General features: G+C 53.9%; 1 protein-coding gene across 1 annotated transcript in view; it reads right to left on the bottom strand.

The window, feature by feature from the left end:
• DRC3 (dynein regulatory complex subunit 3) overlaps positions 1-24,064 on the bottom strand; it is a 38,502-nt gene that overhangs the window by 1,503 nt on the left and 12,935 nt on the right. The window contains exons 7-14 of the mRNA XM_058559539.1: positions 20,860-21,010; positions 16,748-16,863; positions 15,726-15,838; positions 14,133-14,307; positions 9,136-9,267; positions 7,310-7,380; positions 5,716-5,839; positions 824-955 (exon numbers count right to left, since the gene is read on the bottom strand). Coding sequence (XP_058415522.1) covers positions 824-955; positions 5,716-5,839; positions 7,310-7,380; positions 9,136-9,267; positions 14,133-14,307; positions 15,726-15,838; positions 16,748-16,863; positions 20,860-21,010 — 1,014 coding nt within the window. The remainder of the gene's footprint in view (positions 1-823; positions 956-5,715; positions 5,840-7,309; positions 7,381-9,135; positions 9,268-14,132; positions 14,308-15,725; positions 15,839-16,747; positions 16,864-20,859; positions 21,011-24,064) is intronic.

Raw genomic sequence — 24,064 nt, 5'->3', positions numbered from 1 at the left:
GCAAATCAAAACAACACTAAGATATCACCTTACGCCCGTTAGAATGGCTATAACCACCAAGACAAAAAACAACAAATGTTGGAGAGGATGTGGAGAAACAGGAACCCTCATACACAGCTGGTGGGATGCAAACTGGTGCAGCCTCTATGGAAGACGGTATGGAGATTCCTCAAAGAATTAAAAATAAAAATACCCTATGATCCAGCTGTCCCACTACTGGGAATCTATCCACTGAACCTGAAATCAACAATCCAAAGAGGCTTATGCACCCCTATGTTCATTGCAGCATTATTCACCATAGCCAAGAAGTGGAAGCAACCTAAGTGTCCCTCGACTGACGACTGGATTAAGAAGATGTGGTATATATATACAATGAAATACTACGCAGCCATAAAAAAGGACAGAATCGTCCAATTTGCAACAACATGGATGGGCCTGGAACGTATTATGTTAAGTGAAATAAGCCAGAAAGAGAAAGACAAACACTGTATGATCTCACTCATATGTGGAATATAAACCAACACATGGACAGAGAAAACTGTACTGTGGTTACCAGGGGCAGTGGGGGTGGGGGGTGGGCACAAGGGGTGAAGGGAGTCATATATATGGTGATGGACAAACAAAAATGTACAACCCAAAATTTCACAATGTTAAAAACCATTAAAACATCAATTAAAAAAAAAATCTACAATCCTTAACTTGACTTCTTTCTTCATTTCTCACTGTAAATAATATACACTTCCTATGGAAGATTTCCACTTTCTCTCTGGCTGGTAGCTGGAGGGACTGGTGTAGCCTGTAGGCCAGGCTGGCACTGACTCACCTTGTCCACTAAATGTGTACACCAAGAGTTGATCCTGGTCACCAGCTCATCTTCCCGATTGTCTATCTTCAGGAGGTGGATGTCGTGTGATGCCCCGACAGCATTAACAATTGTGTCTTTGTCGACAAAAAGCTGGTGAGCAAGAAGGATTAGATGAGGGCCGGCCCCATGGCTTAGTGGTTAAGCGCACACGCTCCACTACTGGCAGCCCGGGTTTGGATCCTGGGCGCGCACCGACCCACCGCTTGTCTGGCCGTGCTGATTCCGAGTCCCACATACAGCAACTAGAAGGATGTGCAGCTATGACATACAACTATCTACTGGGGCTTTGGGGGAAAAAAAAGGAGGAGGATTGGCAGTAGATGTTAGCTCAGAGCCGGTCTTCCTCAGCAAAAAGAGGAGGATTAGCACGGATGTTAGCTCAGGACTGATCCTCACCAAAAAAAAAAAAAAAAAAAAAAAAGAAGGATCAGATGAGCGTATGTGTCACTAGGCTCTGAGCACCGTCAGCTGACGAGAAGAGCCGCACCCGAAGCAGCAGCTGCCTGGCGCCCAGCAGAGCCCACCTTTGTGTCAGCACACTTTTCTCATAGCTCGTCTTCCGTGGACAACACCTCCCAGAACTGAGCCGCGGCAAGTGGTGTGGGAAAGGGGCAACCAGGTGTCGACTCTGCAGTCCTGGTTGGGAGCGCGTCTTCCCCTGGGTGAGGCAGAGGCTGCCCCGGGCTGACCTCACTCAGGACATCTGCTCTCACGGTGCTTCTCTCTTGGTTGCCCTCAAGTCTGGCTTGCCCAAATCCCGCTGGCCGAGGGTCTCAAGGCTGCTCTGAGGACAGCAGGCCCTGCAAACCGATGGGTGCACACCCCACATTGTCTCTCCACGGCCCCTCATGTTAACCAAATCAAACCGGGGATTACACCTGGGGTCTCCTGCCTTCTCTTGTTCCTGACCTCGTTTTCTTGTAAAAAGTTGTTAAAGTGACCACCCTCTAACACGCCTGGCCCATTCCAGGTGCCCACACTGTGGCCGTTGTGTGCCTGGCACAGGTGAAAATGAGTAGAATCATTTCCCAGAGCATGGGAAGTTTGCCAATGCACTTCCACTAGGAAGAGAGGTCTTGGTGATGCCCAGGACAGCAGAGACCTGAAGGTTGACACTGGAGAGGACTGCAAGTGCATGTATACTTGTTTTTTTCTTTTGTACAGGAGTGGTTAACTTAGTGTCCAAATATGCTCTGTGGAATCTTGAAATATTAATATTTCTGCGAAAAGTATTCTTTGGTCAAATACGTTTGGGAGAGCCTGCACACCCTAGGCCCCTCCTGAATTTCACAGTGCACAAAGCATTTTTCCAGAGGCGGCTCTGGAAAGTCCTGTGGAAAATAAACTCTTCTAACTTTGTCTCTCTGTTTTCCAACCTAGTTGGCCACAGACTTCTTTTCAGAGTAATGCCTGTTAATATCTTGTGGGATGCTGCTTTTCCACAGAATCCCATGAAAAGCCAAGCTAGCTGATGGGAAAATGCGTCTGGGGGACCAACTAGCACAGTTGCACGGGGGAATGACAAGAGGTCATTTAGCTCCTCCTCTGTGCATAGGAGGTCCCAGGCCAGGCTCTGGGAAGGGTGTACAGCCCCGCCGGCTGATGAGCGTCAGGCAGTGTGCACTGGAGTGTCACCCCAGTGATTTCAGAGACAGCTACAACCACAGCATCTACCCATCACAGAAAGGTCCTCATTCTTCATTTTAAAAAGTGGGTCACAGCTGATCTCTAAGCCAAGCAGAGAAATCGTCCCCCCCAAAGTTTGAATATGCAGAAGACAGCTTTGGAAGCTGTGGGAAGTGAAGTCTGCTTAGGAACAGAAGAGATTAGAATTGGTTATGAAAAACTGTGACATTTGTAAAATACAAACAAAAGGAATCTGGTTTAAAGAAATGATTTTAAAATGCAAGTTGTTTCTGGATTTCAGGTGGCCTAGAGTGGCAGCTACGTCAGTTTGCCCTCCCATAGTTCTTATGGGTAGAATATTCCAGATTCCCCTCCCGTTTCTACAGGTCAAAGCACTAAGGGAGAGGCAGGGGTATGTAGAGTTGGAAGAACCGTGGCCACTCCTGGCCCCCTGAGCCGCCCCACCCTGTTCTGTGGGCTTCATAGCTGTGAAGACACATTTTCGGAGCGACTTCTTGGGGGGAACTTTTGAAAAGGGCACAGCTGGTGCCCTCCCCAGGACCACCATGATGCTGGTAGCTCGAGGATTTGCTGCCGTGTGCCCACATGGGATCGGATCATTCTGTTACCCTCGCCCAGGGCACCTGATCTCTGCCACAGAGAAACCAGCAGAGGTCCCACCCTGCCTAGTCCCTGCTTGGCTGATGGGGCAGTGACCTGTGCTGCCAGCCCCCTGCCCCAGGGGAGCCTGCAGGTCCCAGCCTACCCACAGACCCACTGTCACCTGAGCAGACTTTCTGGGGACTTGCAGATCCTCTCTCTGGCCTGGACCTGAGCACTGGCCCTGCCTTTGCAGCTAGACACCCACATGGATGTTCAGAGATTTCAGGGAGGGCGTCTGACCTCCTGCTGCCTGCTAAACCTGGCAGTGGCTCACTGCAGCCGGAGGCTGGCTCTGTGCCCTCGGCCCAGTGCAGGGGGTCAGAGGCACACTCACCGCCACACTAAACTCACCACGGACAGCTGTGGCTGCCAGCGCCACTCAGAGGCCCTCCCTCACTACCAGCTCCAGGCTCTCTCCTTGAGCATGTGTGTTCTGCTTTTCCTTCCAAAGTAGAGAAGGACTTTACAGTACAAATCTGGTCCTAAGTATGGCATGAGCTGATCACAATTGCTCAACTGAACCAGAGGAGTTTTAAAGAGATAAACCACCTCATCAGTGTGACTTTTTATCATGACATGCTCAATGATACTTAGGTAGCAGAAACCAGATTTTTTTCACTCCACTCCTCACAAGCTGTGTCATCTTGGGCAGTTTCCCAAACTTCTCTGAGACCCAGTCTTACCCAGTTTTCCCATCTGTAAGCTGAGGATGCTAACAGTGTTGCCTTTGTAGGGTCCTTTGGTGAGGTAAATGAAATCATCTGTGAGCATCAGGTTTCACTGCCTGGACATGGTGAGCCCTCAGGGAGTGGAGCTCTGCGGTCAGCACCCTCTGTGGTCACTCCCACCCAGTCAGCGTGTGCTGAGTGTTCCTGGAGCCACAGGAACAGGTGTCAGCTGGCGCCAGGCAGAGCCATCCAGGCAGGAGAGAGGGAGGGCCACTGGAAGCATCAGCCCAGCCCACTTGTCTGCCACTGACTTTCAGGGCCCGCCTTTTTCTGTGTCCCAGTCATTAGGGAGGGAGCATGTTTCAGTCTTGTGCCGCCTGGGTGTCACTGACCTGGGAGCCATGCCACGAGGGAACTCCACAACCCCTTAATGGTGTGTCTAGGGGTTCCAGAGTGGGCTCTGGGGGGCAGCCTTACTTCAGGGCTTGGGGAAGATGGCATCTCCCTATGTCTGGTCAACAGCAGCATTTGGCGGGTGCTTAGGGAGGGAAGGCTGGCGACACAGTGGCCCTGCCACCATGCTGCTGCGCTAGGTGTCTGTCTCGGTCCCCAGACAGAGGCCGTGGGAGCCAGGGACTGCTGGTCTCTGTGTCTGCAGGACTTAGCCACACCTGACAGTGGGGCTCGGTGAACTCCTGGCACCTCGCCATGCTGTGCACCTTTGCTGGCACTGGGGAGGTATGTGGTGGTGAGGAGGCCATCCCTGCCTTCTCTTTGAGCCTATATGTAGTGTGAACAGTCACATAAGCAAATCAATATAAACAAGATAGCTTGAAATTGTGATAAGGGCTCTGACAACGATAAATGGGGTGTGTGATAGAGAGACAATGGTTTTTCAGGAAGGTGATAAGGGAAGGCCTCTCTAAGGAACTGACATTTGAGCTGAGATCTGAATGACAAGGACAAGCCAGACACCTGGAGACCAGAGGGAAGAGCACATCTGCCAGGTGGAATATCAGCTGAAGGGAGCAAGGCTGGCGGCTGAGCATCGGGAGGGAGGAGGTCGCTGAGATAGGCAGGCCAGGCGTGAGGGTCTGGTGGACTAGGGTGAGAGCTCACTCTAAGTGTCACGGAAAGCCACTGGAAGGTGTTATGCAAAAACACAAAATGCTATGGTTTGGGTTTTCAAAGGGTCTCTCTGGCTACTGCATGGAGAACAGCCCACAAGAAAGCAGAAAGGAGGCCAGTGGTCCAGGCAAAGGACAATGGTGGCTTGATTTGATGGTGACATGGAGATGCAGAGAAGCTGAGAAGCCAGAGTGGAATGAATGCTGAAGGAGGCCCTGGCCTGGGCCCCTCCATCGTTGCCTGTGCCCCTTCCTAGAGACAGAACACACACTGCACTGACCCAGCGCAGAGGCCTGGAGAGCCGCCTCGGCCAGCAGACCCAGGCCCAGGCTGCCTGCCCATCGCCTGCCCATCGTCCCCGGAAGTGCTGGAGGGAGGTGGTGGGACGGTACCGTGCTGCATCCAGGGTTAAGACCTTCAGGGAAATCTCAGGCCTCAGCCTCTGTTTGTAACTGCCTCTCTTAGAAAGTGCCAGAAGCCCCCCAGAAATGAGCTTTTGGAAAGCAGCCTGTTACTTATCATGAGCTCCTCTTTAGCTGGGCCCCACTGAGTGCCCCACAACCTGCTTTATTTGTCAGCCTGTTTCATCTGCCAGCCACCCTGCAAAGGGGTTACTGTCTCCTTTTGCAGATGAGGAAACCGAGACTCCCGGAGATTTCAGGCTTAGTGGAGCCACAGAGCTGGGATGGACTGCATCTGTCTCGCTCCCATGAGTGTTCCTGGAGCCCCAGCCGCGCCCCCACCGCAGCCCCCAGACCCGCTCACCGCGTGCACGTCGTCGGGCAGGTCCGCGTCCAGCTCGCCCTTCGCTATTTTCTCGAGAGTGTTGATGGAGATATCCAGGAGCTTCTCGTGGTGGTGGTTCTCCAGGTCGCGGCACTGAGCCATCGTGCAGCTGTGAGTTAAGCGAGGGCCAGGGACGGAGCAGGCTGGGCGCGCCCCTGACCTCAGAGGGCTGGGCCGTGTCACTAGAGAACAGACTTTGTAGGGCTGGAGGGCAAACTCCGGGGTGCCAGTGCATCGTGGCCTTCACAGCCGTTCACCTGCACACACCAGACCCAGGGCCGTCCTGACACCCCCCGCCCTCCCAACACCTTGTCATCACTGGCCCTTGGCACTGAGCTCCCCACAGTGTCCCTCCATTGTCCACTTCCTTCCAACCCGTGTCCCCCTGACTGGACAGTAGACTAAGACACAGTCTTCCCAAGCCCTTCTCCCCACAGCAGCCAGAGTGGGCTCTGACAGCAGCAGGTGGACAGGACCCCATCCCTCCTGGTGCCAATAGCTCTCCAGGGGCTTCATCCTCTATTGTGGCCTAATGGCCTCCATGTGCACCCAGACTGCTCTGGCCAGTCCTCAGGGCCTTTGCCTCCTCTGCCTGGACTGTCCTCTCCACCTTTCCACTGGCCCCTCTGGCCCCCTTCAGGGAGGCTCTCGGCCCTGGTCTCTGGGTGGGCCGCTGCTCGCTTATTGCCTCTGTAACTTCTGTCTCCCTGCGGGACTGTGGGCCCAGGAGGCCAGACGGGGGGTTACTCCTTGGGTGGAGCACAGCAGTTGGCCCCCACACGGCAGGGCTCTGAGTTCAGGTAGCAGAAGGGTTGGTCACGCCCCAGATGTTGCTCCTAACCTGACGAACTCATTATGAATAATTTGTCGGTGTCTTCAGCATGGAGGTGCCACACCCCCAGAGTGTGTATACCTGCAACCCAGGGGCAGGTGGGGATTCTGGGGTGTTGTCTCTCACTCATTTGAGAACAAACATGCCAAAGCTTCTATTGCAAACTGCGCCCCGCACAGCAAGCCTGCAGGGGGCCCAAACCTTTGCTCTAGCAAGGGCACCTCGTTCTGAGGGTCGGGAAACTCCCTCAGACCCCATGGAACATTCTTTTGAATATTCCAAGTGGTTGCCAAATCTCCATCCTTTGAAGGTGAGCTTTTTCCTTGTTGAAAAACTGGAGGTTTTGCATTCCTCTAATTTCAACGGTCGAGATTCCCATTAAATAAGACCTTGGTGGAAGTATAGGTCTTTCTATAAATCAAACAGGGCGTAGGGATTTCTGGTAAAAAGCAAAGTATGATTATAAAGTGCTGGCTTTTTACTATCTCTGCCAACGTGTTTAGGGAACGGGGGCAGTGGGAAGGGGTAGGCAGGTGACTCCACAGGTGGCCACCTGGAAGGGACCCCACTTATTTGCATCCTGCTTAGTTTGTGAAGAAGCTTTACTTTTCTCTGCCTTTTGTTTAAAATGCAGGCGCTTCTCCCCCAGCTCCCCTGGAGGCGGAAGAGCCCTGGTGTGGGCCAGCGTACCCCACGGGCCCAGTGTGGCCTCCCCACGGAGGGTCATCAGGGAAAGGATATAGGCTTTGGACGTTTTCGATAAAGAGTCCCACCAGGTCGCTGATGTTTCTTTCAAACATGTTTATAGTCTCCTGGAAATGGTAAAGAACACAGTTAACATGCATATTTAGACATGGACTTGACTGGCCTAGTGGCAGAGCCAAAGTTCCTCCTTAGAACTTAGCTGGTGCCTCCTCTAATCACAGACCCAGCAGATGTTTGCAAACTGATCCCCTCTCTCCTGGCCTCTCTCCCACAGCTCCTTTACTCTCAGCCATGTCAACTCACCACCCCTGAATGTTTAATGCAATGCTTTCTCCAGGCCTTTGTATGTGCTGATCCCTCTGCCAAGAACACCTGTCCTGGTCTTACATCCCCCCCGGCCCCCCCATACACCCACAGAGCTAACCCCCTTCCTTTGGGCTTCTCATTGGCATCCATCCATCACGTCCAGAGAAACGGGAGGGAGCTGCTGAGAGCCAGACTGCCTGGGTCAGTATCCCAGCTCCACCACTGTGTGTAACTCCGGGAATGTCATTTAACTTCCCTGGGCCTCAACTTCTTCACCTACGAAATGGATTTCCTGCGAGGTACCTGTCTCATGGAGTTGTGATGAAGCTTGAGTTACTTCACACAAAATGCTTTGTGTAAAGCCCCAGACCTCTCACCGTTAGTACTGCTGTCTGCATGGCTTCCGCCTCCCCCCCTGGAGGCACCCCTGCATTGCTGTGTCCCAGGGCTCAGCACAGCACCCAGGGCCCAAGTGAGACTTAATGCTGATTGAGGGAGCAACGGAAGCTGCACGGTGAAGCCTGCGGCCCTGTGAGCCCCCCGGGGGGATTGCAGCCCTGATCTACCACAGACTCCAGCGGCTGCGGGGGGCCGAGGGCGCGGAGAATCCACATGAGCCTGTGGACGGTCTGCAGGACGAATTATACGTGGTTCAAATGTGCGTAAACACTGTTGTAATGAATAAAGATAGGGCCACTGAAAAGCACGACTGCACTCACAGCTTTCTGGCCACTGATAACACAAGTACCACTGACCCTGCATAGGTTCTGGGGTATTTGGGATGTTGAAAAGGGGATCTCCCTGCTTGAAAAGGTTGGGGGTCCCTGCCTGCCCTCCCTGCTGGGCCCCGGGCTGCTTCCTGCAGCGCCACCCTCCCGGTGGGAGGGAGCATCTGCTTTGCGATGTGACGGGAAATCTCTCCCAGGTCTGCCGTGTCACCTGACAGGTGAGGAACTGATTAGGCGCGATCTCCTAGCCCAGCCGCAGCAGCGTCCACTGAGGTTCCATCTCACAGCACTTCAGCCCCCGCCTTGCTGTCTTGTGAACACACAGGTCACGGGGGCCGCTGAGGCATTTAGAGAGCAGCACTTTCCTTCTACCCCTTAGTGCCAAGTGGCAGGCCCCTCGCAGGCATCGCCCTGAGATGCAGCGACTACAGGCTGCCATGCAGGTGAGCCTGTGTTTTGTCACCAAGTGGGGGGCACTTTGTCTTTCTGAGCACCCAGATGGCTCCATGGGTCTATTAAAAACTCTCTCCTCTCTGAGGCTCTGGGCTCAGGATAGGGGAGAACATTCCAGAGGAATGAGCTCACCTCTCATTCTGCACAAGAGTTACCTGCAATCTAAATGACTGAAACGTATTGGAAGCAGACACAGGACTGATGAGCGAGGAAGCTTTAGTCTGACACAGCGAGTGCACTGGACGTTTCCGGCGGGCGAGTGCCTGTGAAGGCTCTAGCTCTTGTGTGGTTTCGCAGCTGCATCACCAGGTTCTCACAAATGAGCCTGGCTGGGCACAGAGACGTCACATCTGTGCCCGGGGGCCCCGGCCTCACCTCCAGCTGCTCCACCAACTGCATCTCCAGTGTCATGAGCACGTTGAACAGCTCAGTGATATCCTCACTGTATTCCGCTATCTTCCTCTCAATGTTGGTGGGCTCGGACTCGTCTCGAATGGCACTTAAACTCTGGAAACAAAAGTGTGTGCCTTAGGAATCCATGACTAAGTGTAATTAGTTAATGACAGGGGGCAATTTGGTTTTGAGGGTAAGAATTTGACTCTGGGGCCAGACTGCCCAAGTTCATTTTTTATTTTTATTTTTTGTGAGAAAGATCAGCCCTGAGCTAACATCCGATGCCAATCCTCTTTTTGCTGAGGAAGACTGGCCCTGGGCTAACATCCGTGCCTGTCCTTCTCTACTTTATATGGGACGCCGCCACAGCATGGCCTGACAAGCTGTGTGTCGGTGTGCGCCGGGGATCCGAACCTGTGAACCCTCTGGCCGCCTAAGCAGAGCACGAGCACTTAACTGCTCCGCCACGGGGCTGGCCCCTAGACTGCCCAAGTTCAAATGTCAGCTCTGCCACTTGCCAGCTTTGTGAGCTTGTAGAAGGTTCTTACGCTCTCCATGCCTCGAGGCTCTTAGAGCAGACGTTAGGACTAAAAGTGGTCAGTCCCTGTTAGCTCAGATTTTTATTAGCAGTGGCTGGGCCGGGGGGAAGGAGCTATGGCTTCAGAGTCAGGTGGACCTGAATTTGAATCCTATCTAGGCCACTTATTAGCAGTGTGACCTGGAGTGTGCCATTTCCATCTCTAAGCTTCAGTTTCCTCATGTGAAGGGGGAGAGAACGTGTCCTTCACACGTCCTGTAGCAACGGGCAGGCCTGGCTCACAGCGGGGCTCCCCTAACAGGGGTGCAGATAAAAGGCTGGAGCAGGCACAGGTGGAGAGACACCGGAAACACAGCACAGGTCCAATCTGTGAGGAAACCAGCCGGATCCACAAAGAACCCAGTGAGCAAGTGGATGCCAGTGCTACACAGATGCTGGACCATTTGGAATGAGAGGGTGCTCACAGGCTGGGGAGCACCCTGGGGTCTGAGCCTGGTGCTGAGTTCCAGACGTTCACTAACAAAGGGCCTGGGGCCTCAGCCACTGGATGCAGTGTCAGCTTGTTTCTGTTGATATTTGGTATGAGTCATGGAGAAGCACAGAGTAACTGGACACAATTCGGGGGCTGAATGATGTTTACAATAAGGGCTACCCTGTCTGGAGAAGCCTTACATGAAAACATACCCCTGATGGAGTGAAGATTTAAACGTAAAAGATAAAGCCATAAAAGTACTAAAAGAAAAAATGGGAGATTTTTAATAAATTTTCTCAGACTGGAGAAGTCTTTACTAACTATAACCAGAAGAAAATATTGATAAACTCTACTACATAATAGTTTTAAAATTCTGAATGGCAAAAGCATCATAAACAAAATGACAAGATAAACAACAAACTGGGAAAAATATTTGCAACTCATTTCACCAACACAGGGCTAATTTCTCAACCCATAAGGAGCTCCTACTAAGTAATAATTTTTTTTAAAATAATTTTATTTATTTATTTATTTTTCCCCCAAAGCCCCAGTAGATAGTTGTATGTTGTAGTTGCACATCCTTCTAGTTGCTGTATGTGGGACTCGGCCTCAGCATGGTGGGAGAAGCGGTGCGTCGGTGCGCGCCCGGGATCCGAACCCGGGCCGCCAGCAGCGGAGCGCGCGCACTGAACCGCTAAGCCACGGGGCTGGCCCTCTGGCCCTCTGGCCCTCTGGCCCCCTGGCCCCCTGGCCCTCTGGCCCCCTGGCCCCCTGGCCCTCTGGCCCTCTGGCCCCGTGGCTTAGCGGTTCAGTGCGCGCGCTCCGCTGCTGGCGGCCCGGGTTCGGATCCCGGGCGCGCACCGACGCACCGCTTCTCCCACCATGCTGAGGCCGAGTCCCACATACAGCAACTAGAAGGATGTGCAACTACAACATACAACTATCTACTGGGGCTTTGGGGGAAAAATAAATAAATAAATAAAATTAAAAAAGATACAGAGAGAGACCAGAAAGCAAATAGAAAAATGGGTGAGGGCCTATTATAAGAACAAATAGTTCACAGAATAAGAAATACAAATGTTTGTAAGACATGCAATGCTCACCCCGACTTAAGAGAAAATAAACACACACCCGCAGTGTGCCAGATTGGCAGAGATGGGAGAGCTCAACAGGGCTGGCCTGACGAGGGAGCGGGCAGGGCGTGGAAGGCACAGCCTTGTGGAGGGCAGCTGGGCAATACGTATGAAAAGGAGCAACGCACAGTCCCATTTCCAGGACATCATCCTACAGATCACACTTGCACCAGGTGATCCACTGCAACACTGCTTGAAAGAGCAAAAAATTGGAAAAAACCAAATGGTCCATCAGTGGGACTGGCTTAATAAAGTATGGCTCATCCATGCAATGAGATATGTTACAGTGATTAAAAAAATGAAGCAACTCAAGTTTTGGAAGGATCGCCAAGCTGCACAGATAAAATAGCAAAGTAAAGTGCAGAACAGTGCATGCTACATTTTCATCTTACACACACACACACACACACACACACACTCACATGGGCTGGGGGCAGACTGACTGCACCCCCCTGGGTCCATTTTTCATTCCATGTCTGTGCCACACACTTGTGTTACTTATCCACAGTGACTACAACTACACATAGACCGTCCATCATGTACCGTGCGCTGGCTCTGCTCATCTCACTCGTCCCCACTGTAGTTCTGCGAGGCAGTTATCTCCATTTCACTGGTGAAGAAATGGAGGCCAGGAGAGGGTCACCAGCGAGGGGTCTGCCTAAGCATTCTGCTGACCCATTGGCCTCGAGGCACAACCTGCTGGGCACCGGGAGGCGGTGCTGTGTGAGCCCTGGTCTAGTGGGGGTGGTGGGAGGAGTGCAGTACACGCCATAGGAAGGGTCCTGTGAGGGGAGGGACCTGGGGGCCTCAGGCCCAGGAGTCTGGGAACTTCCAAGACAGTGGGCTCCACTTGGGCTGCGCATTGGAGGCACCTGGGAGCTTGAAAAGCCCAGTGCCAGGCTGTCCCCTGGGCCAGGGTGTCAGCATGTCATCAGGGCCTCGGGATTCCACTGCTCTGGGCTCTAGGAGAGGAGCATTCAGGTCAGCTCATCCGAGGAGGCCTTTGCAGGTGTCGCCATCGTGGGAGCCATGCGGACCAGTGCCTCAGAAGCGGGGGGAACTGGCTTGCTCTAAATACAGACACCCTGAACCCAAGAAGCGGCACGTTAGAGAGTCGGGTTTGGTGCCAGTGAGGGTGCAGCACTGGCTGTGGCTTGGCCCATGTTCTGCTTCTCCAGGGGCCGTGTTGCTGAGGGGCCAGCTCAGCCTGGGGCTTCAGGAGAGCCAGCTGGCTGACATCCAGGCGTCCCAAATCTAGTGGCTACAGGAACCAGCTAACACATGTCAGGGAGGATGTATCAGCTGGGACTGGGGGACTGGGGCACTGGAGATGTGGCCTGTCCAGAGGGGACAGCTGCCGCTCTGGCCATGAGGACAACTGCCTCCAGAGAAGCTGGCAACCACATTTTTCCATGAAATCTTCCCATTCTTAATGTCAGTAGGATGTTCAAAATGTTTTAAAACCCTCTGTAGGCCAAACAAAACACATATGTGAGCCAAATGTGCTCGTCTGCTGACAGGTCTGTACTCCCGCAGTAACACCCTCCCTATGACCTACGAGGAGGATCTGAGACGTGGGTCTGGCGGTGAGGCTGATGAGGAGAGGGGAGGCGGGGCTGGGTGCGGGAGGGCCGGAGCGCACAGGGGCCCATCACCCCTCATTATATCTGACCTTGCATCATTGGGGGATTTTGCTCTACTTTAAACTACAGTTGTCAACCAGGAGTGACTTTCTGGGCTTCCTGAAGCTCCTGACGCTGTAGGCAAGTGTTTGCATACTTGGTGTGTGAACAGTTTTTTGAGGAGAAAGAAGGTCCTTAGCTTTCCTTAGAGTCTCACAAAGACCTGTGATTTAGAACAGGTTAGGAATCCAGTCTTTAAAAGTAATGCTAACTGGATCCAGCCCTAACGGCCTAGTGGTTAAAGTTTGGCACCCTCCGCTTTGGCAGCCCGGGTTCGGTTCCCGGTTGTGGAACCACACCACCCGTCTGTCAGTAGCCATGCTATGGCGGCAGCTCACATAGAAGAACTAGAAGGACTTACAACTAGAGTATACAAACATGCACTGGGCCTTTGGGGAGGAAAAAAAAACGAGGAAGATTGGCAATAGATGTTAGCTCAGGGCGAATCTTTCCCCACAAAGCAAAAAGTAATGCTAACTGAAAGGAATGATTCCCACCAGGTACACATGGCCGCTGCTTAGGCTGGGCCAAGTAGCCCGGGTTAGGCCAGGTCTTAAACACCTGAGGGAGGGGCCTTCTCCCTCAGGGCGCCTTCTCCTGTAAGCCTCAGCTCAAGTTAAGGGGCCCCTGGAACCCCCAAGGCTCCCTGGGCTTCCCTCCAGCAGAGTGCTGACCCCTGCAGTGGGGAAGGCCTGGGTCTGTGCCCCACTAGATGGGAGGTCGTATGGGCAGGAGCCACGTCCAGCATGGCTCCCAGGGTGGGGCACAGCACAGGGCTCAGAAAATGTCTGTTAGACGAACGAATGAACAGAAGAAAAGTAGCCGTCGTCATTGCCATTAACAGCAGTGGTAATAATAACACCATTATAGCAGTAATGACAACGCTACCTTGAACCCTGGGGACGTTTTAGGTGAAGGAAACCCACAGGCCCCACGCTAGGCTCAGCCCTGGCACAGCTGTGGTTGGTGGTGCCAGTGGAAGGCTGAACCTTGGCTCTGCCACTGAGCTGTGTGATCTCTGGCAAACGGGGACAATGACCATGGGCTTCAAGGGTTGTCAGAGGTGTGGGGGCTGCGGCCCGTCCAGTGGGGCCAGGCCCGTGGCAGTCAGCGCCCGCAGCAGGAGGCAGGAGGGGCTGGGGGGCGGGGCCTACCAGCAGGTGCCTGTCCTCGAACTTGGCGATCCTGTGCTTGCCCTGTTCCTGGTTTTCCTGGATGGCCTCCTGGACACACTCACGGAAGGTGTCGAGCTCCACTGCCCGCTTCTCCTGCTGCTTCAGGCCATACTCGAAAATGTTCAGGCAGATGATGACAAATTTGTCCTTGTAGGTGAGTGGCCGTTAAGGAAGCTCGAGGCTGTCTCAGGGGCAGGTTGCTGGGAGGGCACGGGACGAGGGCAGTGGTGATTCCTGCTCAGGGCCAGGAGTTAGGGTTTGGGAGTATAATGTGGTGGTTGGGGCATCTCCACCCTCGGCCTGAGGGATTCTGGAATGGGACCTGTGTGAGGGAAGGAGGCAGGGGCCACGGGAGAAGACTACAGAGCAGAGGAGAGACATGCTAAGAAAGGCCCCCAGAAGAGACTCCTGGGGGACCTGGGGGCTAGGGAGGGGCCGGGAGCCCAGGAGGAGCCATGCCTGGCCAGGGAGCTAAGCAGTGAGCACATTTGTCTCTGGTGTGTTGTCTAGAGGGCACCTTTGTTGAGGGCCTGTCTTTGAGGGAAACTGGAGGTGGGGACCATGGGCTTGAAGCAGAGATTCAGGTTCAAATCCCGGCTCTGCCACTGCTTCTCCCCCGCAAGTCACCCCACCTCTCAGGGCTTCCGTTCCCTCCTCTGCAGCACGAGGGCAGGACAGAACCTGCCGTGAGGAGTTCTTGAGGTCACGCAGGCGCTGCTGCTAAGGTGCAAGCCCAGGTCACCCAGCCGTCAGGAGGCAGAGCCAGGCGGGGAGCCCATCTATCCGCCCACAGCCCTGCTCTTCACCTCTGCTCAGCCCCACACCCTCACCACGTGTTCCCCTACTCTTTTCAGAATGTTGGGCTTTTAAGAGTCTAGGCAGCGAAAGCTGCTCCACACACCCTCTCTGCGACTCATGGCCTCTTCCCAGCACTCTCAGTCTATCCTGAGTCCTCAGCTTTCAGCTTAAGCCAACTGTTGGTCGTCATGGCCACTGCCTTGATGACAAGTGCAGACCACATCCTCTGGGCTCCCGCCAACTGGGGAAAGGATGCAGGCTCTTAGCCCCACAGACTAGGGTTCAAATCCCAGCTTCTAACTGCAAGACCTTGGACAAGTGAACCTCTCCAAGCTTAGCTTCCCCAACTACAAAATGGGATTAACAGTAGCACACATCTAGTAGGGGGTGAGAAAATTATAAATGCTGTATGCCAAGTACACAGCAGGAACAAGTAAATATGGGCAATGAGGATTAGTGCCATGGATGCACATTTCAATCCATTTTCCATTGCTGACAAGCTGGCTTGTCAAGCACAGCAGACCCATGCCTTGCTGACCAGACGCTCACTGCGCCCCCTGAAATCTAGACAGCATTTCCTTATGCAGCTCAGCTGACCTGGCTCTGCACTGCCTCTTGGGTACACTGCCCTAAAGTGGGGGTTTTACTTTCCAGGGTCTCACAAGAGAGATGGGGAAACTGAAGCCCAGAGTGGACAGGGACTTGCCCCAGGCAGGTGGGTGGCATGGGGCCCAGGCTCTGCCAGAGGAGGTCGCCGTGAACTTGGAAGGATATGCCTCGAGGAGCTCGCCGACACCAGGCAGGTAGGCCAGCTTGTTGCCCTCCACATCCTCAGCGTACATGCTGTCAAACAGGAAGGAGCCGTTCAGGTGCTCGACGAACGCGGCCTGCGGTCAGAAACACAGCCAGCTGTGATGGATTCGTCCCACAGGCCCCGGGGAGGGCTCACTGGACGAGGCTCTGTGCTGGGCACTGGGGTCGGTGGATGCTGCGTGGAGGAGGGGTCACTATATTTGGGCTTCAGCCCTCGAGGAAGGCAGGGCAGGGGGAGGGCATGTGGCACAGGGCCTGGCACATGAGGAGGTCCAGAGGCATATAACTGAAAGTTGCAGTTGGCTTGGTCTGGCTGGAGGGAGGGGTGGGGACTGTGGGGAGGAAAGGATCCAGGGCCGTGCTGAGTAAGTGACTTGAACCTTCCTGGTTGCCATGGGGAACGGCCTAAGGTTTTTTTTGTGTGTGTGTGAGGAAGATCAGCCCTGAGCTAACATCCTCTTTTTTTTTTTTTTTTGCTGAGGAAGACTGGCCCTGGGCTAACATCTGTGCCCATCTTCCTCCACTTTATATGGGACGTCACCACAGCATGGCCTCACAAGTGGAGCAGTGGTGCGCGCCCGGGGTTCCGAACCCAGGCTGCCAGCAGCACAGCATGCGCACTTAACCGCTAAGCCACGGGGCCAGCCCCAGCCTAAGGGTTTTAAGAAAAGGAGCTGCTCTGAGAGACTGTTTCAGCACAATCTCCCAGCCTTGCGCCCTGCAGGCAGGGATGCCCGTGAGGACAAGGTAGGTGGCAGGCAGGGTGAGGTGGCTAGGCTTGGGCCTTGCTGATGGAGTATGACTTCCGCGCCCCATCAGAGCCAGGCGTGGCTGCACGGCATCTGTTTTCAATCAAAAGACAGGTTTTCAGGGCCTGGGCCCTGCTGACCTTCGCTGAACTGGACTGATGCCCCGTGCCAGCATGAGGCATGGCAGGGGAGGTGGGGAGGTGGGGAGCTGGGCCCCTCCCCGGCAGGGAATACCTTGTGCTCCTCCAGCTCCTCCCGCCGGGCCTGCTCATCCTCCAGCCGCGCCTGGAGCAGGTTCTCCCGGTGCTTCAGCTCGTCGATGCTGTACTGGTGCTTAATCTCCGCCAGCTCTTTCTGATGGGGGAACGGAAAGTGGCATCGTGACCAGGGGACGCTTGGTCCCTCTGAGCCACGCTGGCCTCTGCCATCCTGTGGCCTCCCGAGTGTGGGCGAGAGTGTGGATGGGTCCCCTTGTGAAGGCTGTGTGGACAGGAAGGGCTTGTTGCCTGATGGCCCTTTCCAGGTATTCTGAGTCTAAGGGACATCAGGGAAGGACCAAGAGGAGTCGGGGGAGGCAGGGGGTGGGGGACAGCACCGCAGGCCAACGATCTGAGGGGCATCTCGGGGGTGGGGGCCACAGCGACAAGCACTCACACACACAGCCTCACTCGCTCCCACAGCCCTCCCTGGCAGGTGTCTCGCCCCCTTTTAGGGGTGCACAATGGGAAAGAGGCTGAGTCACGGGCCTGGTAGCGAGGGTCTTGGCCCTTGGCTCTGTGCTCTGCCCGTTCCTGTCTCTCCCCTGCCCTCTAGTTCATCCCCCTGCACCTGTGGGGACTGCTGGCACCACTAGGGCCTCCTCTATGCACCCAGGTGATCTGACTGGTGCGAAGGCTTCAGGCACAAGCAGTGCCCTCCTCCATCCTAGGATGACCCTCGGGGCTCTACTGCTAGTCCAGACCCCACCTCTGAGTGCCAGACTTGAGCTTCTGATGGCCTCACGCCCCCTGGCTGCCTCAAGAGCACTGCCAGCTTACCATGTCCAAGACGGACCTCTGTCCTCCCAGAGTCCTGCTGAGGTGAGTGGCCCCCAGCCAGCCAGCACCTGAGCCAGAGACCCAGGAGGCATCCTAGACCCTCCCCTCCCCCTCAGACCCAGGCTGTGCCCAGGCCTGTCCATGCTACCTCCTGATCGCCTCTCTAATCTGTCACATTATCTCGTGCCAGGACCCCTGCCACAGCCCCCCAGCTGGCCTCCCCCATGCACTCTGTCCCTCCTCCAGTCTGTCCACCCCATCCCCGGCAAGCAGCCAGAGCAATGTGTGTTAAATACAAACCTGATCTTGTCAGCCCCTCTCTTCCCTTGTATGGCTTCCTCTTGGGCATAGGGTAATGACAAGCTTCTGCCGTGGCCTGCGAGGCCCTGCCTGCCTCCCCCTCTCTCCAGCTCTCCGAACTCCAGCCACTGGCCTGCTCACCATGCTGCCTCCTGACACAAGGCCTTTGCATGTGCTCTGCCTTCTGCCTGGGCTGCTCCTTCACCCAGCCAACTCCCGCCCATCCTGTAGATCCCAGCTCAAAATCACTTCCCTGGGGAAGCCACCCCATAACCACTAACCCCCATCCTGTACATCTCAGCTCATGTCCTTCCCTCCCGATATTTTCATGCATCTGTGGGATGATCTAATTGTCTGTCTCCCTTCCCGGCATGTGGGCTCCACAAAGGAAGGCAGGGGCTTCCCCCGCCGCATCTGTGCAGTTCCAGATACTGAGCTTTCCTCCCACTGTCCTATGCTGCCTGAAGCCCATCCCAGCCTCACACCCGAACATGATGTCAGTACACGTATATTGTAGTTTTATGCCTTAACTTGGGCCGTGGTTGCACACAGCTTATACTGCACAGTTGAAATCCTTCTAAAGATCTCTTGTTATTCACTGAGCTGTACACTTACATGCTGCTTACTTACATAGTTATACTTCAATAACTGTTTACATTTTTAAATATCTCTAGTATCTGCCCCTCCTCCTCTGCATTCCCACAGCCCTGCCCTGGGTGGGGCCCCCACCACCTCCTCTCTCTGTCTCTCTCTCAAGACCACGGCCCCTCTTTCCCTGTCCCCCATCTCTCCCTCTGTAGCTTCTGTTCCCCACACCAGTCACCAGATCCCTGAACTGCTGATCATGTCATGAATCTGCTGCAAACTGCTCAGGATTCTCCGTGGGCCTCCATCGTCAAGGACAGGCCCGAAATCCCAGCACGGCCTGCTGACTGGCTCCTGCCCCTCCTGCTTGTCTTCCCGCTCCCTCAGAGCGCCCCCCAGCTCACAGCCCCTGCCCCTCTGTGTGCTTTGCTGGGACTCTCCTCTGTTCCTCAGGGCTGGACTGAGGGGAGGCCAGCCTTCAGGCACAGCCCAGGGTCTCAACTTAAAGGTGGCCCGATGGGTACAGGTGGAGCCCTCAGGGAGAGCCTGCCCGTGGCTCCTGCTCAGCCTGCCGCCAGGCCTGGCTGTCCTGCTGCCCAAGCCCTACAGTACCAAGAGACCAGGGGCCTGGGGCCGGCTGTGGCTGCCCAAGGACAGGCAGTAATGCGGACAGGGGGAGTTTGAGGTGCCCCTGCTTTGCAGAACTCTGCTCTTACAAACTTACACTAATTATGTATCTTGATGCTTCTAGACAAGTCTCTGCAACATGAAAGGAGCCTCTGTTTCCTCTCGGCACAATAGGGATGCCGAGGCTGTGCTGCCTGCCCTTTTTTTTTTTTTTTTGTGAGGAAGATCAGCTGTGAGCTAACATCTGCCAATCCTCCTCTTTTTTTTTTTTGCTGAGAAAGATTGGCCCTGGGCTAACATCCGTGCCCATCTTCCTCCACTTTATATGGGACGCCACCACAGCATGGCTTGACAAGCGGTACATCGGTGCACGCCCGGGATCCGAACCGGCAAACCCTAGGCTGCCACAGTGGAGCGCACGCACTGAACTGCTTACGCCACCGGGCTGGCCCCGCTGCCTGCCCTTTATGGAAACTTCTGGAGACCAAGGAGAAAATGCTTGGGGAGGGGCTTTGGAACTGTGCAGTGTTAGGCTGTCCCACGGTTTTATAATGAGCGAAACACACCCCAACAGCTCATTGGCCTATTCCAAGCACTTGAGCCCATGTTGCCTTTCAAATTATTGTCTAAATGAAAAAAATAAGACTTCAGAGTCTTAGAATTCAACATGTCACATTCTTGTACTGTTAGGGGACAAGAGAAAACCAAGGTCAGAGGAGGGCAACTCTGACCCCACACTGTCTCTGTGGACCTCCCAAGAAGGGGCCAGCGAGCGGAGGGCTCCACAGTGGTAAGGGGGCTGGGCTCTGCCCTCTGGTCCAGGCTGGGTAAGGTCAGCACTGAGACCTGTGGGCCGGCCTTCCTCCCTGCTTCCGCTGGCTCTCCTGGGTGCTCCCCACGTCACCTCAGTGCCCCAAACACAGGCTCCCTTCTCTCAGGAGAGGTACCAGCTTCCTGTGAGAAGGAGTGGACAGGTCAAACAGGCCTTAGTCTCTGCCACACCCAATATGCAGAGACATCCTGGTCCTGCTACCAAAGGCCTCACAATTGGGCCAGGTTCTTTTTTCCCAATGAGGAAAGTCCCCACAAAGTGAGCACACTGGAAAGGGAGAGAAGCAAGTGAAAGGGGACCAGCTCATAGCAGGGAAGTGGGAAAGAGGCACGCGGTGGACAGATCAGCTGGCGGACAGACCAGCCGGTGCACAGGGGCAAGGCCCTCCTTGCCGGGGTGAGCCCCACACAGGGGCTGCAAGCATGGGGTCTGTTGCCAGGCTGCCTAACCACTGGCCGTGAGATCCCAGGCATGTCATCTCATGGTGATGACTCTCCATCAGCAAGTGGGGATGAGGGCAGGGCCCGGCCCACAGGCTGTGGTGAAAACAACGTGAAATAACACTGTGCCTGGTGCATAAGTGCACAGCAGCAGTCAGCTGTAACACTGCTCCCAGGCCACACAGAGCAGGGGTGACTCTGGCTCTGCCGCGAGCCACTGATCCTGACTAATGGCTGAGCCTCACTTGGTCTCCTTGACTTCTGCGTCTGGAAAACCAGCCAGTGCGGGATGGCTGTGAGGTGGCCTGGAGGCCACACCTGGAGGGGCCTGGCTGCTGTGAGCTCACACTAAACAGTTACCGCGAGGGTTCTGCTGGAGTCGCGGACAGAGGACCTAAAAGGAGTTAGGAAGAGGGAGCTGCCCTTTCTCTCCTCCTTGTGTGGACGGGGAGCTCAGTGCCCCTTTCCATGAAACCTGGGGGGCCTGAAGCCTGACTCAGAGCTCGGAGACCCAGAGGGAGACACTTGCCATGCGGTCGTCGATGCGCCGGAAGTCCAGGTACACGAGGTCAGGAAGGTGGGCACAGATGAACATCTTGTAATCCTCTGCCTCAGCGATGGGGTTCCCAGAGAGGCTGAGTGTCCGCAGGCCCTTGAACCGCCGCAGGTAGATGATCTGGGGGAAAGGCCCACTTTCTTGGCTGCTGCAGGGCTGAAAACGGACCTGGCAGCCTCTATCCTCGGTACTCTGCCGGAGTTGGCAGCCAGGCCACAGTGCCTTCAGCACTGGGTAGAGTGACAGGTGCGGAGTGAGCTCGGGAGTTCCAGGCTGGACACTGTACTGAGGGCTTCGGTCAGGCATGGGCTTTCCAAAGAATCGGCAGACCTGGGTTCACATGCTAGCTGTGGGACCTTGGGCATGCTACCTAACATCTGTGAGCCTCAATTTCCTCATCTGTAAAATGGCTACGAGGATGTTAAGTCTGTTATAGGTGTTGTAAGGACCAAATGAAATCAGCTATGAAAAGCATTCAGAAAGTGCCTCTCGACTACTCAGCAAATGGTGGTCGCTGTTGCTATCATCACTACTGGTCACTCAGAGGAAGTGTGCCTTTTAGACTGTAAATCCCTGGGAAAGGTCCAAATCTCTTAAATTAAATGGAACCCAATTTATACTTAACCTTGGATTAACTGGATAACAGCTAGTGGAACATTCCACTAGCTGTTTATTCTTCCTATATTCTATTTTTAGTAAAATGGGGAAAAAGTCAACAGGATAGCTAATATTTCATTTGATAGCATCTTCTGAACACCTAGACACTGTATTATGCAAAAGATAGAAAAGAAACCTAGGGCCGGCCATGTGGCTTAGCAGTTAAGTGAGCGCGCTCTGCTGCTGGTGGCCTGAGTTCGGATCCCGGGCGTGCACCGACGCACTGCTTCTCTGGCCATGCTGAGGCCGTGTCCCACATACAGCAACTAGAAGGATGTGCAGCTATGACATACAACTATCTATTGGGGCTTTGGGGGAAAAAATAAATAAATAAAATTTAAAAAAAAAAAGGAAAAGAAAAGAAACCTAGCCTGCTTTTCTGGAGGAATTTCTTTCAGGCATTTGTTTATTCATAACATTAAGCACCTGTGAGGCCTCAGGCACGTGCTGGGCCTCGGGGACACAGTGGGAACAAAGCCCACATGGTCCCTGCCCTTATAGCAGGAGCTTACATTCTTGGGGCAGGGCACAAGAAGGTTTTTAAAAGTAAATAAAATCATGACTGTTTGGGGAAAGTGCTATAAGAACATAAAGACAGGCCATGAGAGAAAATAACAGGGAAGGCCTTCCTTCAGTAGGGGACTCAGAGGTCTCTAGGAAGATGACATTTCATCTGAGACCTAAGGGCGCCAGCTGTGGAGAAGCAGAGGAGAGGGCATTCCCGGGAAGCGAAACAGCAGAGGCAAAGGCTCTGAGGCAGGAAAGAACTTGGCTTGTCCCAAGAACTAAGCCAAGCCAGCGTGGCTGCAGTGTGCGGGGGGAGGGGCTGGAGGAAGGACCTGAGGCTAGACTAGAGACAAGGTCAGGGCTGATTCATGAAGACCCTGTAGGCTGCGGTCAAGAGTTTGGATTTTGTTCTAAGGACAATGGAGTTGTCCAATGTCCTAAGGACATTGGAGTTGTAAGCATATATGCGGTGGGGAGACAGGATCTGATTTAATGTTTAAGAGATCTCCCAATGAGATTCCATTTCTCATCTTTTAGATTGTCAAAGAGAGAAAGGTTTGATAAGAAAGTGTGTTGTGGAAGGTGAAAGGAAACGGGCTTTCTCATAATTGCTAGTAGGTCTGTAAATAGTTCTACTTCTATAGATGGCAATTTGGCAAGATCCATCAAAATAAAAAATGCACATGCTCTCAGCCCCAGCAATTCCACCCCTAGGAATTTATCTTGCAGATGCACTCATCCAGATGCAAAGTAGCCCTGTTCAAGGACATTCATGACAGCCTGCGTGACACGGCAGGAGGCTGGAAACGTCCACCAATGGGGGACCGGAAAAATACATCATGTCGCATCTAAGCGGTGGAATGATCCAGCAGAGGGGGAACAGATGACTCAGAGGAAAGGGGACAACCGAAGGCAGGCGCTTGGAGGGTAGCCAGACAGATGTGACAATTGCGCAAAATGTTTAAACAACAAGATGCCTGGAAAGACACACATGCAACTCAGAAGCAGCCGTGGCCTCTAGAAGGGGAGGCAGGGACTGAGCGGGAGTGAGACAGGCTCTTCCCTGGGTGCCCTGAGCTCTGCTGAAATGTCTGCTTGTGTTAATGCAATAAACAGGTATTAAAATAATCCTAGTAAATAAACAACAAGAAAGTATATCATTAGATGTCAGATACATAGTGCAGATGAGGGCTAAAATCAAAGATGCTCAGAGTTTACAGGTTATTCTGTCAGGACTAATGGTGAAGAGGATCCAGGGGCCCCAGAGTCTCCGGGATTTGGCCAGGCTTCCAGAACGAGATCTGGACCCAGATACCTCAGCATTCCCTGGTGGCTTCTCCCCAGGTGCCTTCCTCCTTCCTCCTTCTCGCTGGGGACTGGCTTTACCTGCTTCTCTCATATTCACAATGGGCCATCTGGCACCCAGCAAACCACTGGGAAAGGGGGATGGGGTTTCTTCCCGCCCAGGCCCTGGAGTGGAGTGGGAGACTTCCCAAGGCCAGGGGAGGGAGTGGGGCATCCACAGCAGGGCCAGGGCATGGACTAAGAGTCAGTGTCCACCTCCACGCCCAGGGCTGACCTTCGTAGGGACAGGGCCTTGGGTCCCTTAAAGTCTATAAATGATAACACGTCAGAAGAGATCCCTTCACATGTAGGCCTGGGGATGCTGGACTTACCTAGGCAGGAACAGCTCTAACTACTCAGAAAGGTTTTCAAACAGCAAGATTTGGGGCTGTTTGGGGCTAACCCTTAATCTGAAAATTCCTGCATAACCATCACTTTCCGTGTACCCACTATGTGCCAGGTCCTGTATTAGCCACTTAACACTATCTAATGGATTTCACCCTCACAACCACCTCTGGGGTAGGACTGTTGCTATTCTTGTTTTACAGATGGGCAAATGGGCCCCCAGAACTCTAAGTCACTGGCCCAAGGTCAGAAAGTCAGCGGCTAATTAAATCTCAGCTCTTGACTCAGTTTACCTGGACCCTCCATGCCTCACTTAACAGT

This window comes from Diceros bicornis, chromosome 18, assembly GCF_020826845.1.
Source record: "Diceros bicornis minor isolate mBicDic1 chromosome 18, mDicBic1.mat.cur, whole genome shotgun sequence".
NCBI lineage: Eukaryota > Metazoa > Chordata > Mammalia > Perissodactyla > Rhinocerotidae > Diceros > Diceros bicornis.
This window is presented reverse-complemented; position numbering and strand designations above follow the sequence as displayed.